The sequence below is a fragment of the Pocillopora verrucosa genome, chromosome 10 (assembly GCF_036669915.1).
Source record: "Pocillopora verrucosa isolate sample1 chromosome 10, ASM3666991v2, whole genome shotgun sequence".
NCBI lineage: Eukaryota > Metazoa > Cnidaria > Anthozoa > Scleractinia > Pocilloporidae > Pocillopora > Pocillopora verrucosa.
Genome location: NC_089321.1, coordinates 5,115,411 through 5,134,286, shown reverse-complemented (window position 1 = coordinate 5,134,286; position 18,876 = coordinate 5,115,411). Strand labels below are relative to the sequence as shown.

General features: G+C 38.6%; 2 protein-coding genes across 2 annotated transcripts; one reads left to right on the top strand and one right to left on the bottom strand.

Moving 5' to 3' along the window:
- The first annotated feature begins 256 nt into the window (after positions 1 to 256).
- On the top strand, positions 257 to 14,032 carry LOC131771336 (serine/threonine-protein kinase OSR1-like). Its single transcript, XM_059087113.2, has 17 exons — positions 257 to 330; positions 400 to 512; positions 1,465 to 1,573; positions 2,595 to 2,736; positions 3,345 to 3,400; positions 3,724 to 3,833; positions 4,803 to 4,904; positions 5,952 to 6,094; positions 6,322 to 6,370; positions 7,495 to 7,560; positions 7,927 to 8,070; positions 9,171 to 9,240; positions 10,121 to 10,157; positions 10,609 to 10,661; positions 11,165 to 11,233; positions 11,641 to 11,705; positions 12,414 to 14,032. Exons 1-17 carry the CDS (start codon positions 264 to 266, stop codon positions 12,483 to 12,485), a joined length of 1,467 nt encoding a protein of 488 aa, XP_058943096.1. The 5' UTR covers positions 257 to 263; the 3' UTR covers positions 12,486 to 14,032.
- A 147-nt stretch (positions 14,033 to 14,179) lies between these two features.
- LOC136283850 (uncharacterized) lies at positions 14,180 to 16,497 on the bottom strand. Its single transcript, XM_066173281.1, has one exon. The coding sequence runs from the start codon at positions 16,283 to 16,285 to the stop codon at positions 15,590 to 15,592; it is 696 nt and encodes a 231-aa protein (XP_066029378.1). The 5' UTR covers positions 16,286 to 16,497; the 3' UTR covers positions 14,180 to 15,589.
- Between the last annotated feature and the right edge of the window lie 2,379 nt (positions 16,498 to 18,876).

Sequence of the window (18,876 nt, the reverse complement as noted above, 5' to 3'; positions counted from 1 at the left end):
TCATGCCACAGAAAAACTATGTGAGTGGCAACAATTGTTGGCTACGTCATAATTAAATAAAGAATTCTAAGCACGCGCGTATGTGCGCGCGTATACGTTTCCTATTCTCGCACATTGCGAGCCCTCAATCATAATCACTCTCTCACGCAACCCCCTCCCGCCCAGACAACAGTTCCAACTCTAAAGAAGCTGGTAACGAATAGCAATCCAGCCCTTACAGCCACCCCCTTAATAAATATTTTCGCTATACTACTGAGGACAAAATGGCGGCTGCTGTCGAAGTCCGATGGCCTAACGAGAAGGATCAGTACGAACTACAAGAGGTGATAGGTAAGATAATTATGGTAATTTTTCAAATTAAATTACACAGCTTTCTCCAGATATAAATTTTCTGTTCAGGGTATGGTGCGACAGCTGTTGTTCAAGCTGCAAAGTGCATCCCTCGCAATGAGCGTGTTGCTGTGAAGAGGATTGATTTGGAAAAGTGCGGCGCAAGTATTGACGAAATGATGGTAGGTTAGCTGCTGTGTATTATAGAATTCGTTTATTTCAATTGTAAACTAATTATGCCTAATTTATATCTATGATGATCATGTAGTGAGATTTCTTGCTGCGGTATTTTTCCCGGACCAACAACAAGCCGATCATATGCTATCAAGAAAATCTACTGACAGATCGAGGCCGTTACTAACCAATCGACATCTGCTGGTTTCCTATGGACCAATGATTGTATAAATAGCCTGGTTTGAACTAATATTTTACAGCCATTTACGTCGAGGAGAATTGTAGAAAACATTGTCTATCCCTCAAAAACCGCTCGCAAGTTGAATTTCAGCTCACGTCTCTCCCCAAAAAATAGAATTAAATGTTTGCTTAATTAATTTATCCATTTTTCCACGATGACATCTCACACTCGAATGATTTCAAGACTGCGTGTGTTTTTATTCTCAAGTGATCTGTGGACAATTTTCCAAGTTTTTGTAGGCTTCGAATCGTCTTTGCTGTTTTTATCTCATTGGTCTTCATTAACCTTTGTTTTTGTGAAAAAATGTTCACTTTCGTTCTACTACGGAATCTGTCGACATTTGCATATACAGTTAATGTTCTGCTTGTGCACTTTGTGGCTTGCTGCTCGAAAAGCACGATTTTATGAACAGAAAAAAGGTAGTTAAAAGGTGGAACACAGCTTAAGAAAACTGAGGACCATTCAAGGCTTTATTAGAGATGAATTTACAAAAATCTTTAAGTAGAGCAATCATTCCAGTTGTTTGAGTTGCCACTGTAAACTTCATGTGGGTAGAATCTTCCACTTTGTTAAAATCTGTGGGAAAAAATATGTTCCTGATAAGGGAATCAGTTTTGTATTTTATTGCAGTACAAGTTCTACATAAATGTTATTTGATGGAAGTTTTGTGGAATGCGTCTATGAGTAGTGCTCTGATTGTGTTACACTCTCTCATGCAGAAAGAAATTCGTACCATGAGCCAGTGCAATCATGAGAATGTTGTGAATTACTACACATCATTTGTGGTGAAGCAAGAACTGTGGATAGTCATGAGGTTGTTGAATGGAGGTAGGAAACTAGTTAGGAATTTTCAAAGTGTTGGAACAATTCTTAATTAAAAGATGCCACAATTGAGATTTTCAAGGTGTTCTGTTAGAATATTTTCAACCTGGTCTGCAAGAGACAAGTAGGAAAATTTCTCTCAAACACGAGGCAAATTTAAACCAACAAACTCTGAAGAAACATCATGAGTAATCTGTAAAGGAGAAAGATGGCTTCAGATTCTACTGATTCTGAATGACTGCACTGAACAAAGTTGATCTAAATTTGTGTTGAAAGAATAGTTGAAATGATACAACATACATGTAGACATTAGTAGGCATATAACATCAATAATGCCACTTTTCAGGAAGTGTCAAGAAATTAAATTTGATTTGAAGTGCAGAGTGTTACAATTTCCCCTTTGTCCCACTCATTGTTGTACAAACACAGACAACAATTTGTAACATTGTTCAGTTGGAGAGGGGTTGTAAATAAGGGTACTGGGGATAAAATTGGTGTTTAGGAGAATTGCTACTCCCCCCTGGATGGGATGGTAGTCCATCGCAGGGTTACTCCCAGCATATTTTCTGGTACCCATTTGTACACCTGGGTGAAGAAAAGCACTGTGAGAGTAAAGTGTCTTGCCTAAGAACACAACACAATGACCTCGGCCAGGGCTCGAACCCTGACCACTCGATCCGGAGTCGAGCGCACTAACCATGAGGCCACCACACCTCCACTAATGAAATAGAGAAAGAAGTTAATTTTGATTTTATCAACTGAGTTGATAATGGAAACTCGCTGTCATTAAGAGTTTCAAAGCTGACATTTTGAGCATTAGCACTTCTTTAGAGCAAAAGAGAAGTTGTTTGGCTCATTCTCATATATATACTGTGTACTCTGTTAAAAAGTTTTGAATAAACCACAGACTGAAGAAAACTATTGGATCATTCTTTTTGCTTATTTTAAAATAATTTTGACTTGAAACTTTCTGAAAGATGTTCTCCCATGTGTTTATGTTGTTGATCTTCTTGCATGTGTATCTTAGGTTCAATGCTTGATGTGATCAAACACCAGAAGAAACAGGGTCACCTTGTTGAAGGTGTACTTGATGAGGCTGTCATAGCATCTGTTTTGAGAGAAGTTCTAAAGGGTCTGGACTATTTTCATAGCCAGGGACTAATACACAGGTAAATTGTTCTGCATGATCAGTGTATAATTGAATACTGTGTAATTGTCAAGCCGGCTTTTATTGATCAACAAATAATTTCAATAGAATGTTGGAAGTAGCTAGGGTCTTTTAGGTTTCAGTTCAACATACTGTAATCTTTTTTTGTTGCTAAAAGGTCTTGCCGCTCTGTTGACTAATTAGACCCAAATATAAAATCATTTTGACATGGTCTCACATTTTCCATTGCATTAGATTCTTGGATTGTCGTTTTAGGTTTTCCTTGACACCTGTATCAGCCAAATTAAATTAGATTGAGTAATTTTAAGTTAACCCTTTACATCCTAACATCAGTATGCAGATTCTCCATACTGTTCTCCATACATTTCTAAAGAGGCTGACAAGGAGAATTTGTTTAACAATCAAGAGCTGCTTTAGTTGGTGATCATCTCCTTCATTCTCATGACTTTCATGTTTGATTCAGGGGTGATATTGTAAGGAGAAATTAGATGCTAGTCACTCATTGGGTTTAAAGGGTTAAATCATCGCCTACCCATTACAAACATCCATAAGAGGGTATCACATAAGATTTTATTGATTACCTTAATCTTCCTTATCCATCAATTGCAGGGACGTAAAGGCTGGTAACATTTTGCTGGCTACTGATGGCACAGTTCAACTGGCTGGTAAATGAATTGAGAGACTATTTAATATCTGTTCCTGTGTAGAGTTATATTTCTGATTAAGAAAAGCCTGTTATCCTCATCTTTTGTATTTTTTGTGGCCTTCCTTGCAAGTGCCTCTATGAACAGAAGTCATGTATTTAACATGGCAAACAGTATGTGGTGTTCATCTCCAAATAGTCTTCTCCATCAGTGTTTTATTGTCTTAAATATACTGCTCAGTGTCTAAAGGTCCCTCCTTACAAGGGTTTCCTGCCATCCTGGCCCCATTCACATAACATGAGAGTCTATAGTATCACACAAACAAATGTGATTTTGTTTTGTAGACTTTGGTGTCAGTTCAGTTATAAGTGATTATGGGGATAGGTCAAGACCCAAGGTCAGGAAGACGTTTGTTGGCACACCATGCTGGATGGCGCCAGAAGTCATGGAACAGGTATGATCATGGTAACTTTGTTTCTGGGATACTTATTAATACTATAAAGAGGAGTCTAAGGCTCCTTGAAGTTCATGTTTTGCAGTTTGTATGTTGATGTATTTATTCAATTCAGCACCATGGGCCCATATTAAATTTATGGATGCTTATTTAAGGTGGATGCTAAATAACTTTTCCCACCTTCAAGGTAGACACTTATTTAAAGTTGAGAATTTAATCAAGTAAATACAGCATGCAAACTGTATTTAGTTTGTTAAGTGTGGGGTGTGTGTACGTTTTGTTTGGCCCACTTGTAAAATCATACCTTGAAATATGAGGATAGTTGGTTACATGCCCATGTTACCTGCACTTAATAGGCAGATACAAGAATTCCTGCGGAGCTGTTTCCAATTTTGTTAGCCAATTTCATGCTCATCCTCATGTTTGCTCATCTTTGCTTTTAACCAAGTGACCAAGGCAGAATTTCTCCTTACAATATCAATACAATATCAACCAGATAAGTGATGAGATCAAAGGAAAATATCAATTTGGGGATAATTAGTGGATCCAAAACTAAATTCTCTGAACTAACATCATGATAATTGTATGGTTGACAGTAAGGGGAATTACAAATTTGATCTGGGGATTAAAGGATTGAGAGCCTTCTCATGATCTGAAAGAAAGGAAAATGTTATCTGCTCTACACCAGTTCGAAATAGTTTAAAAGAGAGGGAAATTTGAGCCACAAAGCTTGTCTGAATGTTACATGTAAAGCACTGTATGCTGTTTCAAAAACTGCACAGAATTAGTTACAGTATATTGTTCCAACTAACTTTTAAATTGATCTGTGTGTAAAGTGCCAGAGTACAGGGATGTACGTTGTCAGCTTTCTGTTCCACTAACCTTTAAGAACACAAGGGTGAGGGACCATGTTAACTGTGAAATGATAATGATGCAGTTTGTGCATTCACCATACATTTACATTGTCAGGTTCATGGTTATAACCACAAAGCCGATATCTGGAGTTTTGGTATTACAGCCATTGAGTTGGCCACTGGAATTGCTCCATATGCAAAGTTTCCAGCCATGAAGGTAGGATTGTGAGAACATGTCGAAAAATTGCAGCAAAAATGTGCCTTCACTGAACATCTACATGTACATACATTGATCAGTGGATTATTACTTCTGTTTGGATTCAAACAAACTTCCCCAAAATTAGGGAGTCAAAGAACTATATTGATAAGTTGTATGTCAAAAAGTAAAAGAAGTGTTGTGCACTGCAACTCCTAAAAAAGGAAAAGTGGAGAAAATTATTTTAAACTTGGGCAAAGAAAACAGTGCCATGTTGCGATATTTTCTGTCATCATAACTATGTATTGGACAGGATTTCTGTTTTATAAGATAAAACATTGCAGCAATCTACAGCTTGTCACTGTAGTCCAGCAAACTCCAAAGGTGGAGGCTAGACCTGAAAACACAAAACAAAACAAAACAATAAGGGGGATGATTCAGGATGAAGGACTTTAATACAGACTTTACATGTAAATAATGGGCAGGGAAAATTTGGGTACAAATTGTGATGCACTGCTTCACTTGATATTCTGTTGTCTGGCACTATTGATGATGTACAAGGCTGCTGAGCAGCACACCACTTTACTTTATATAAGTTTCTCCCTTTGATTAGACAGTCAAGTATGCAGCTTGTTCCCACATATGTGTGCTCTGTATGTTAGAGTGTTGTAGTGCATTATGCATTTATTCCAATCCATGTGAAACCCTTCACATGTACTGCTCTCTGTACATTTTCTATGGCACTTATAGGCGGAGTTTGCTTAATGATCAAGAGCTTGACCATGAAATAATTTTTCTTATTCTCATGACCCTAATGTTTGATTCATGGTTGATATTGTAAAGATAAATCTGATAGTGGTTACTCCAGGGGGTTAAAAGGTTAACATGTTGATTTTAGTTGCTTAAATTATAAAAAATCTGTTAGGTTATTTGAAAGCTCAGTCTCGTGGAAAGTCCTGTGAGCAAGCCATGTTTCAAATTTTCAGCCACATTTCAGTAAACATATATAGCCGGTAAGTGCGTAAGAAATTATTCCATGTCTGAGTACCACATTTCAATCCTCGTTAGGTCCTGATGTTGACGTTACAAAATGACCCACCCTCTATTGACACTGTGGCACAGAACGAAGGCAACAAGGATAACTACAAAAAGTATACCAAAATTTTTAGAAAAATGATAAGCAGCTGTTTGGTAAAGGATCCCGCTCAAAGGTAAGGTATCATTATGCATGGGTAACGTGTGTGGTATAGAAATTTATGTATCATCTCTGTCACTTTCGCTAAAGCTTAAAAGATCACTATCTTCATTTTTTCAGCAAAATATGTGTCTGCCACCGTAGTGTACCCCTGACCGTTTCAAATTTTGTCCCCCTCCCCCTCCCTCCTTCCACTCAAAATGATAATGCGCTGACATTTATTGTGTGTTTTATTTTCTTAAGACCAGACGCTTCTGAACTTCTAAAACATCATTTTTTCAAGAAAGCCCGGGTACGTGTGTGAATTACATTATGGGTCAACCGATTGTCTTCCTGAGCTTAAGAGTACAGGCATGCAAAAATCTCGTTTGCTATTGGAAATGGTGGTCTACCGTTCTCAGACCTTAAATCTAGATCTCTCTTTGGTTTAAGTTTTTAACGCAATAGAGAGCTGCATAGCTCATCCCCTGATGAGTTCTTGCCTACAGTTTAATGGAAGACAGACGCATAAGTGACGTCGCCAGTAGTAATTTTTCTTCTTTATCATGTAAAACAAATAGATTCCATGTTGTCGTGGGTTTGTTCAACAATAAGAGTTTTAATCCACGTTTGGTGTGCTCATCGCTAACGTCAAACCGCGGTCAGCAGTTTGTGGTAAGAAGTTAGAAGTGTCGAGGCTTTCAGCTTTTTAGATCGACGTCGGCTTTCACCTGAAAAAAAAGTCAACACGTGCGCCGCCCTCTTGAATTATACAAAAGACAGGGGTCCTTCATTTCAAACACAAAACGTGGCTTAAAGATTGGTTTCAAGACTTCACTTCACGTATATTTGTAGGACATACGTGGGAACTTTCGAACAGGAACAAAAAAAAGCGTGGAGGGGGTTAAATTACCTGAAACTGCCTTGCCCGAAGTTCAAACGTGAACGGCAAACAGCGCACGTGACCACTGGAGTCTGGACACGTGACTCAGAAACAAACGAGGATCGAAAACTGCCTAATAAATCACAGAGGCCTCAAATTGCGTCTAATAACATCAGTTACACACTCGACTACCACTTTTTTTGTTCTTACCACATTTTGACGTTATCTAAAATTTATTATTCAACAGACTCGCAGCAGCATGGAATCTACTTGTTACATTATGGTACCCTACATAGCTAGGGTTACCTTCACAGGTTGCTGTACAAATATTTTAGCATCAGTTACAAGTTCAACTCTAAGTAAGCATTTACCATGCTGTTCATCGTTAATAAAATTTACTTACATCAGGGAGCTGGAAAACCTGATGTAGTTTGTATTCAGTGAAAAACAACATATTTTGCTAAGGCTCTGCCGCTTCTATTTCTTATTTTTTTGTTTGAGTGGTGAGAAGAAGATTTGATTGTTGAAATTATCTTCATCTTGTGTTCTTGCAGGAAAAGGATTTTCTGGTGGAGACGTTGGTCCCGCTAATGCCTTCTCTCGGTGAAAGATCTCAAAAGGTATGTAGGATTATATAACCCCCTAAGTCCCAAGATGCGCATCGCAATTATCCCATCAAGCTGTTATCATTTCCTTGTTAGAGAGCCAAGAGAATTAGGTGTTTGATCAAGAGAAGTACCCTCAACCGATACGTCTGTGTATTCTTAATACATTTGTGCCGGATAATAAGTTGAAATTCAGGGGGGAAGTTACATTTTTATTCCTTTGGGGAGTTAAAGTGTCTAATAGACTTGATCCGTAATGATATCGTGGTCAAATGTTTTTTTTTTTGGTATTCGATTTCCCTGATCATTTCGTTGCTGTACAATCGTTATTTAGACTTATCACAAATGCATTTTATTGTGTTCACTTATCTTCGTTTTAAGGTAAAGCGAGTCCCAGGCTCTAGTGGACGACTTCACCGAGCTGCCGATGGCAGCTGGGAGTGGTCTGATGACGAGGCGAAAAACGACGGTGACAGCGACGGTGAGGGTGACGATGAAAAATCAGCAAAAGCAGATAATGTCAAGGTAAAATAATAAATGATTGATAGGTAAAAAATTTGGTTCGGAAAATTGTACCGTAGTAGTAGTACTTTGAGGATGATAAGGAAGCCTTACTGTTGGCGCAGTGGACTCTGGATCGGACGATTCAGCTTAGAACCTTGGACGGGTTGTGTGTATTATTTTCTTGGGCAAGACACTAATTTTGAAAGTACTTTTTTCTACCCAGGTGTATTAATAGTTCGGAAAAAACTTGACATAAAAGGTAGTCCTTCAACCCAAGGAGTATTATCTCATATTTTGAGATTTTAGTCCTCGCATCACAGGATACACCCCATCTTTCCGCAAAGTTTCCCTCAAGAAAGTAGACTTTCGTTTCAACACAATTGACTCATAATCCAGAAGTGTTATAAAACCGCTGGTAAAGTGACGTGGTAACTATAGCTCTTCATCGTAGTGTACAATTACAACTAATTATCTGTCTCACGTTGTAATCACTACCAGCGACATTAAGACTGCAGACTTCTCCAGGCGATTAGATCAACTGCCCAAACTTTACGTTCTGCTGCCATGTGTTTTTTGTTTCAACAGCTTAGAGTGGCACGTTTCTTTCATTTGTGCACCAAGGACACACGCCAAGGAAACAAATCGAAATGCGCCAATCACAGCTGTTGAAAATCAATCAATGACAGTGGCGCACAATGTTTCATAACCGTAAACTTAATTAGTCTCCTGAAGAGGACTAGCAATATGCAGTCGAGACGTTGCAATGAGAGACAAACGATATCACCCCATTATTCTTTATTACCGTACCATGAGAACAATAACTAGGACTACTTTAAAGACTAACATCAGTATACTTGGGTTACACATTTTCAATGTTGATTAACCTTTTACTCCCAAACATCAGTATGCATATTCTCCATACTACTCTCTAAACATTTCCAAGGGTTCTGGTAAGGAGAATTTTTCGACAATCAAAAGCTTCTTTGCTTTGGGATCATCTCCTCTATTCTCATGACCTTAGTGTTTGGTTCAGGGATGATGTTGTAAGGAGAAATGAGATGTTGGTCGCTCTTGGGGGTTAAAGGGTTCAAATATGAAAAACTGTCTTTTTCTTCTTTCAGGAAGGTGCACCAAAATCCGAAGGACCAAAAGTCAACATTCAACCGTCCACACCGACATCGCCTAAACCTCGTAAGTCAAAACGTTATTTCTAATCAGACGTCAGATTTTTTTTGTATCGTAAACTCATCTGCGTGCTAACCGTGCAAGTGGCGAAGGGAGCCAGTTAAAGTATCCGAGAACATTAACCACTATTTTTGGTTACTCAAATGACGCGTTTGAAGTGCAGAGGTCGTTTTCAAGCCGTTCAAGATTTGGTCTGTACGGTGCACAATAAAACAAGGATCCTTTTGTTTTTAAGCGAAGATTTTGCTTCATGACTGTACCGATCATTTTGTGTCAGCACGGTTATCGGGATGGATTTACCTTCTATTTTTATCTGCCTTCTCACCCAGCTTCATCGCACCAATTTTTTCAGCTCATACTGTTAGGTATGTTCTTGACAAACGATGTCGCGAGAATTCAGTTAACTCTCCGTCACACAAGAACACTTCGAGCCTTGGTTAGGATACTATACTTCAGGAAGCGCTGGGAAGAGAAATTTTCAAACGAGTGTTGAACGTAATCCGCGTCTTAGTGTGTTTTGTTTTGATTTTCTTTTTTTCAGATAATAGCCTCTGCTCTCATTGACTGAAGTTGAAAACTCTTGCTATCCTGTCATCAGTTCGGAAGCCTACTTCGTTTTCCCGCGCTTGCATCGGTTGTTCTCGTAAAGAAATATACCATTTAAGTTCTCGTTGGCTGCTTTTAATTTTGACTTTCTTTTTCATGTTTGTTCTGATCAGCTTCGGCGAGTACTCTGACACTATTTTAAGACAATCATTTGAAAGGCGCTCCTCTCCTTAGGTTCCTTCCTAACGCTGCAGAAAACTTGCGAAACAGTGCTCTTGATCCCGCAGGTAACAATTTTTTGGTGTTCACCCTGATGTTAATTAATATTTTCACTTTTCAGCGGCACAAATCAACTTGGATCTTACTCTTAGATTAAGGTGAGTTGTTCATGTTTTTCTAGTGATAGGAGCGTTTGTGAAATGATTATCATGAAAAGTGTGCCGTTATGTCAGCAGTGAGCGAATGCGCTGGACTCCTGATCGGGAGGTCTGGGCCCAAGCCCTGGCCGTGTCATGGTGTTCTGTTGTGGGGTAAGACACTCTTCTAACGCATTGCCTCTTAAAAGGGGGTAGCTATCAAGGAGAACCTGACGTAATGATGGGGTCGACCTTGTGGTGGACTGATATTACTACATGTGACTGTATCTAAATTTTTTTCTTTCATGTGCATAACTGGTAATAGTTTCCATCATCCGTCAATCTTTTCAGGATAAAGGCCTTCATAATTAGCGCGCCTACTTTGACCGTATTTCAGTTACAGCGTGGATATAAGTGGATATATATCGAATTCATAGCTTTCCCCTCAAACTCCTTTTTTTTCCCTCAACAGAAATGCAAAGAAAGAACTGAATGATATCAGATTCGACTTTACTCCTGGTAAAGGTTAGTGAGATATTTTGCCTCTTTTTCAAAATATCTTGATTTCCAGTTCTTCTTATGGATAATAATTCATTTTAACCTGTTGTTTTTTTCCCCTGAGTTGTTTACCTCGCACAGCTTTTTGTTTTTGTTTAGTTTAATTGACCATCTGATTTGCAGAAAACGTTTCCAGCCAAGAACTGTTACACTTCATTATCTTTTGATATTTTTAATAATTTCTGGCTTATTTCCCCTCTTGGTTTGCTATACATACTGTTACCCTTGCGAACAGATCAACAATCTCAGTGAGCTATGTAGTAATATTGCATTACATTTCTTTGGTAGTTCATATATTTATTTATAATTATTATTTTCATTAATATCATAATCACCATCGTGATCGTTAACATTACAAGTATTGACGTGATTTCACTGTCACGCTCAGTGGTTTTTGGAACTCTGGCGATAACTGGTTTTTTTCTTTTTTTTGTTTTCGTTTCACCCATTCTGATCTGGTGCCACCGCAGATACTGCTGAGGGTGTGGCACAGGAGTTGGTTTCAGCAGGTTTGATAAGTGGGCAAGATTTAGTTGTTGGTAAGGAAGTTTAATTGAATTCGTAATTCAATTTAATCCAATCCAATAAATTTTCATTAGTAACTGTTTATATTGTTGTTACTGCGGCAACTCCAGCTTTTGTTCACGTCCTTATTGATGCTTTTCAGATTGGGCGCTCCATTTGGGAAAAAAATGGGGGAGGGGGGATAGGGGGGCATAGTTGCAATGGAACAGTTGTTTATGGCAATCGGAGTCGTACAATTTGTTGATATATTCCTGCATTCTAGTGTCTTACAGGGCTCTTTTTTAACAGTCCAGATTTCTTAGTTAAATTGTTATGTTCCTACTGGTTCGAAGTTTAATTGCATTTTTACCCTATTAACTGTTTGTTGCTGGCAGTTAAGTTTATTTTATTATCAATATGCATGCAAATGTTTCATTTTCAGTTGCTGCCAATCTAAGAAAAGCAATCGATGATCCTCCAAGCAGCAAGTCTATGACTTTTCCACTTGTGAGTATATTTGCTTGTTTTAAGTTACAAACATTTCTTTAGCCCTTTGCGCTCTTAAATCAGTAAACGCATTCTCCATTGTGTTTTCTGTACATTTGTTATAGAATTAAATATGAGAGATTCTAGAAATTCTTATGTTGGTGATCATTTCGTTTATTCTCATGACCTTAATGTTTGATTTTAGCGATGATTTTGTAAGGAGAAATTAGACGCTAGTTAAAACGGGAAAAAAAAACCGGAGCTTCGACGAAACAACACCTGTAACGGATAAGCAAACAATGAGATAAAAAAGCGTTCAAAAAGGTCGATGTGCATACATAGCTACCACAACCACAATATGGAAATTTAGTGTTAACAACTGGGTTGAAAACGTAAAATTGGCCACCGTAAAGGGTAAAAAAGCTAACGTTTCGAGCGGTAGCCCTTCGTCGTTAGCCCTTCATCAATCGCTCTGATGAAGGCTAACGCTCGAAACGTTAGCTTTTTTACCCTTTACAGTGGCCAATTTACGTCTTCAACTCAGTTGTTAACACTAAATTTCCATATTGTGGTTGTGGTAGCTATGTATGCACATCGACCTTTTTGAACGCTTTTTTATCTCAAACTTACCCCCTTTACACAATAAGGAAACCTTTTTAGGGTAGATGTGTGTAGTGTTTCATTTAATTTATTTGTTTTGTTTTACTACTTTTTTCCCAATAATTGCAGAAATCAAGTAGTCATGAACCTCCCGATGATAGGACGTTGATTGGATTCGCGCAGCTCACGATAAACTCTTAGCGACGGTGGAACAGCACTAGTAATTCAAAAAGAAAAGAAATATTGAAGTAATCTAGTTTTGTGGCCCTCACCATATTCCATTTTTTAGCTATATTGTTCTCAACAGGATGTAAGAGAAATCATTGGACGAATTAAGTTAATGCAATCGTAAGAGGAAATTAACCAATGGAAAAGCTGCAGCGAGCAGTTAATCCTTTAATTCCTAGAATAGATTAACATTTAGCTTCTCCTTTCAATATCTATAAATATCTATAAATTCAGCAGCAAACAGGTTGTGAAAATACTCAAAACCATCAAGCAGAAATTGTCATCTTGATCCAACACCAAATTCTCGTCGCTAATTTACACGTTAATGTGTCGCAGCTGGAGGGGAGAACTAACATTCAGACCCTGGGGGGTCAAATGGTGCAGAGTCGGCCCATAAAATTGTTCTCCTAGAATGAGAAAGAAACTAAATTTTTCGCTGGGTCGTTAATTAAAGAAAGAGGGACAACGGAACAGTTATGAACTTCCATGAGGAAGAAAGAACCACTTTCACCATCTTTCTCCTTTTCCTACTGTATGTACCTGCACATAGATCTGATCCTAGTGATGTGCAAGACGTTTGTTGCGTGTGGATCTGGTAATAACCTCTTATTAAACGAAGTCCTATGTGGCTCAGTGGTAGGGGAAAATCTGAAGGTTTTGTGGTTCGATTCCTCATAGGAACTAATCAATTTCTCTTTCTGGGACGCTAGCTACAAAACGGAAAACATTTTTCTTTTTGACCCCTTTAGTTACAAAAAGGGGCTGTTGCGTAATATTTAGCAACAGCACTTGCAAATGTTGGGGTTCTATAAAAGGTCCTTTATGGACTTTGCAAGTTAAATTGAAATTTTCATTGTCTTTTTGTTTTGTTTGTTTGGATGTTCAAGGGGCAAATTTCCTCTTGATCGCTACAACATAAGAGGGCATGATATTCACTCGGCAGGAATATTATGTGTGGGAAATGCGTTTAATGCCTCGAGGACAGTTAATTGCTCCATTACCCCTTGGTTCTTTATGTCTTGTTTCTCTGCGAGTTTGAGCTCTATTTTGGTATTCCTTTGTGAACATCTCCATACCAGTAGATCCACACACGAGAACTCGGTCCTTTGGAGGGAAATATCACTCTCGTCTAGCTTTGGCTCCTGATAGGCATAAAAGGAAAATATCTTGGTTCTGATTGGTGGAGGCACAATAATACACATTTCATACTGTCCCTCATTTGAAAATCTTTCCTCCTGAACGTTTTCTACTCGTCTTCCTTTGGCTCCTAGTATGCTCGAAAGGAAATATCTTGGTTCTGACTGGTCAAGGCACAGTAATACACATTTCGTACTGTTCCTCGTCGAGAAATCCCTTCTCGTGAACTTCAAGTGTGTGTGAATTTGTGCTAGTCATGTATGCATAGATTGGGACACATTCAATGCATTCATATGCAACGTGCTAACTTGTCTGAAGTATATACCTCACTACTGCTAGATAAACTGAGCTGGAAAGTATTTTATTAAACAAATATGAGTTCATGTGATGGCTGCTATTTATTTAATGCATTCGTTCCAGGAGCACCTGCTAGAATGGGCACAACATTTGTCTTGGTGTTCTGGTATACATACCCGTGTGGGTCCTGGGTTCGGTTTTAAGTCGTCCAGGCGGTCTTAAACTTTCTGGGGTTTCGTCTGAAAGTTCTTAGTCCCACTATTGGCTTTAAGCTGACTTCATGAACACAGAGACGTGAAATCAGCGCAAGACGAGGGTACTAATGTGTATCCCTTCTAACACCCTGAGGTAGCATCCAGAGCAGCTTTCGGAGCATCGTCTTAAATTGTCTTAAATGTCTGAAAACGCAGATCGCGTACGATGTTTGGGCTACCTGTGGTGACACTGGCTAGGTCCTCTATCCTCTTAAGATGTTTTTGCGCTGCCAAATTGGATCCACTTGTTCATTAGAGACCTTACGCAACAGGACGGCAGAAGGGAGAGGACAGCAAAATTGATCATGTGACGCGCGTGACAAGCTGATTCGTGAGCCATTTGACGCAACTTCCGGTTTGAGACTGCCGTCCTCTTGACGTTCACGACGTGAAAACAAGGCGACTGAGGTTGTGAGGAGAACGTGAGTATTTTTATCCCCTTATTTTAATCTAAACTGTCTTTTTCTTCGGTTATAGCATAGAAACATATTATTTCTTTAATTATGAGCCTCTGTGTCTGGTGATAGGTCTTTTTACAAACGGCAAATGAAGCGAACTTGTTACGCAAAATGGTGTGTTTACATGTCGCTGTTTTCGCCTAATGAGCAATAATTTGTTATTTTTTGGGCACAAGTAGAAATGAATTAGTAAGGATTGTAAGCATTTAAGGTTTTCTCTGTTGGCAGTTTAGTAAAGTGACAACTTCTTGACTAACTCTCATCGTAATTACGGATAAAAACTGAGAGCCGGAGCCGTCTTTATGCGATAAAAATTCACGGCCCTTGTTGCAGTGAAAGTAACTTACAAAATTTATAATAAAGATAGATATAGATTAAATTTTAAATCGTATACCTTATTGCATGAAATGTTAGCGACATGTTAATTTAGCGATTTTGAAAATTTCCCATTTAGCGACACTTTAATTTAGCGATTTTTCGTAAAATTTTGGAACATAAGTCACTTAGTTTTAGCGATTTCACGAACTGAAACTTTTGCGAATTCAAAATATTTAAGCTTATTTGATGCGAAAATGTATTTGATAAAATTATAAATGTCATAACTTGATTTAAATATATATAAAAAAAATCATTCAACTTTTGCAGATGGCAACATTTTATCCCATAGACATACAGATGGCAAAATTTCACAGTGTACTCACTTTAATTTAGCGACACTTTCGAGGCGGCATTAATTCAAATTTCATGTAATAAAGGTAGATAAAATTTTAGATGGTATTAGTGCCGTTTCAAGGTATGATATAACTGTGTATATGATTGTAAAAGAAGTCCGGAAATAGGACAGCATACTCAGTGTTCGCCCATTTTCTTTATGTCTAAGTTTGTTTCTTTACTGTTGTGCAGTAATTTACAACTTGATTAATTATGAAAACTACTCTGTTCCGCTGTCGTGTCTGCATCCTTCCACAGGTCCAAAAAGGTTTACGATCAGACCATTTGGTGCAACTACACTTTGAAACTTTATCGCATGCACTCTCTTGTGGCCATTGTACAATATTCTTTGGTTTTCGCCAGGCCTAGCAACTGGTCGTACAGTTCCGTCTATAAATCCCCAACAGTTGTCAAGGGCGGCTCCTTTATTGTAGATAGCTTCTGCAAAATCAACTAGATTTGCTTGTGATAGCCATGGCTGATTAATACCAGAAAACAACTGTCCGAAGCGGGCATAAAGAATATCCATCATCTCAGACACCACCATACATAATTGCGGTACAGGCCTTCCAAATCGGGGAACAAGGTCTTCGTACCTGCATGGAAAGGCAAAACGACGCAGAAGCAAACATAGCGCTTCATCACTGTAAACATAAAAACGATTTGGGCAGGTAATTTTGTCAGGAAGATCCAGAACGTCGAGCAGATTGTAGATATCATGTTTTAAGAAACGGAATTCGCTTTTGCATTCGTCGTCGGAAAGAGAGTCCAGATTGAATTTTTCGTACTTCCAGTAAGGAATGTCAAGATTCTTTGAAGTGTTAACGTCGTAGAGTAACAGCATTTCTTCATCGGCGATCAAATCCAAGGCATTAGCAAGCAAAAGAGCCTCTCTTGCCTCCCTGAAGGTGGCCATTTTTCCTTCGGGGCCTGTGCATGTCGCGTTGTATTGCGTAAGGTTTGTTTACGTTCAGGACGGCAACGTCAACCCTCGCGTGCTCGGACCAGTACTCGCGCGGTCCACGGTCGCCGTCCTCATTCTGCCGTCCTGTTGCGTAAGGTCTCTATTATTTGACACACGACCGCTGTGTTTGGGTTGTGTCCAAACCTTACCGGCCAGAGGTACGCCTGAGGATGTTGAAGTCCTAAATGTAATTACTGTCCTAAATGTAATAAAGTCTTAAATGTAATAACGTTCGGTCCTAAATGTAATAAGCCTCCTATGCAATCGTTTAACTGCGCTAACATTGAAATGTTAAAGTGACAGCTGTTGCGCTAAAGAATCCTCTGACCAATATTTATGGAATATTGCAGGCTCACTGATATTAATCAGCGTCTTTTTATTTGTTAAAGAGGTAGGTTGAGAAGCATTGGCTACAAAACCTTATACTGATACTGATGTGCTTTTGGCATCAAATTGACGGACGCAAAAGCAATGAGAACGTTGACTAATAGCCCTCTCTATATCATTGGCTCAGACTCTTCAGTGTAACAGATTTTGACGAAATACTTCTGTCTTCAGTGCTGAGGTTAACACTTGATGAACCGAATTGCAAGGAAAAAGAAGTCCACCGACTTATGCGTTAGACAAATTCTGGGCTCAGAGGGGCATTCTTTGTACGGTCTTCCCTTGCCAAATTTGTACGGGTCTGCATAAAATATATTCATAGGCGTTATTGACCGAGCGTGAGGTCAAAATGGCTATATATTGGCTGAGTTTTTTTTTTTTTTTTTTGCGTTTTTATGGACGGAGACGAGGTCACGGTCCATAAAAAAGTAGAAAAAGAACGAGGCTAATATCCAGTAATCTTGACCATACCAGCTTGGTCAAGAGAGTTTATATTCTCTTGGCTTAATCATTAAAGGATTCATTGTATAGCAAAAGATTTCGCTTTGATAAGAATCAAGAATGGCCTGTTTATTTCGAGAGCCGATAGTGAAAGCCAACTGTGTTTGCAGTACAATAAACCCAAGAGGGTCGTTTATTTTTTTCTATGTATATGCAAACATTGTCCAAAAGTTACGAACTTTGTAAGTTTTCTTGCGTGGGATCAATACGGGGTATCCCGAGCGGGCGAGGGTGGGCCCATCATGCCCGCTCAGGTAGCCAATCAGAACACAGGATTCACTTCATCTTGCCCACGTGCGCTTCTAGCTATTTGATAAAGTGACTAGTGAGCAAGATATCGACTGACCAATCATATGCTATCCCATTTCACGATCACAGGTCTTGACATGTTACCTTTTTTCCACGCAAGAGTCAAATTGAACCATTGAGCTACACCAATCAACACATGATGGTCAGTTGACGGTCTAATGAACCATTCATTTTTTTCCTTTAGCCCCTTATGACGGGTTCATCAGTTCCGCGAGCCGAAATATTAGGAAAACGTATATTTTACAGTTGATCTCAAGTTTATATTTCATTTTTTGTCTTCACCTCTTCTCCCCGCCGTGAGGGGAGAAAATGAATAGATAAATAGATGAATGAAAAAAGAAAGCTCAACAGTTTCCACTTATAGTCATATGGTACATGAACTGATTACTGAGGTGGAGTAAAGCCATAGAGGGCTGGAAATGCAATACCCCAAGTTCAAAATTGAATAAATCAGGATAGTCATTCTTAAAAATGAACTCAAATGCTTCATCAGAATCAATCGACACTGAATAACATTGATTTGCAAAATTTCAATAACGCTACTAATAATAATAATTTTCTTTTGGATTAGCATGTGACACAGCGAAATCATACAAACTGCTCTAAAATGGTGCATCACTACTAAAGACTTTAACACGAAAGATAACATCAACAATAGCATGCTAGTTCATCATCAATTGTAGTCAATTTCTTTTCCAAAAAGTCTTAATGGTTACGTACCAATCGATTCCATCCTATTAAGCTTCCAGCCAAGCACTAGCCCACTTTGGGCTGGAAATGATTTTCTTCAACTCGATCGATAAACCGCTTTAAGGACCATACTTCGACTGCTGATATTTCTTATGTCTAGCAAGTAAAAAGACGCTGATTGATATCAGTGAGCCCATAATGTGACATGTATACTGGTCAGCGGTTTTTTTGGTGCAACAGCTGTCACTAACATATCATTGTGGATGTCCGCCATAACAACAATGCACTGCAGGAGTCAAACGATTTCATCGGAGGCTTATTACATTTAGGACTAAATGTTATTGCATTTAGGACTTTATTACATTTAGGACCAAATGTTATTACATTTAGGACTTTATTACATTTAGGACAGTTATTACATTTAGGACTTCAACAGAGGAGCACTAGTAACGAGTTTCCGAGTCGAGTGATTATCGGAAATTGTCGGCTATTGCAATATGACGGACTACTCTAGGAACACTATTTGCGATTTACCAACAGTCAAGCGATGTGATTGAACCAGACATGAACATTATAACATACTTTACATGTGAAGAATACATTGTTGATTTTAAATCTAAGAAATTTCGCTAAATTTTGTGTGGCTGTTTCCTTCACCC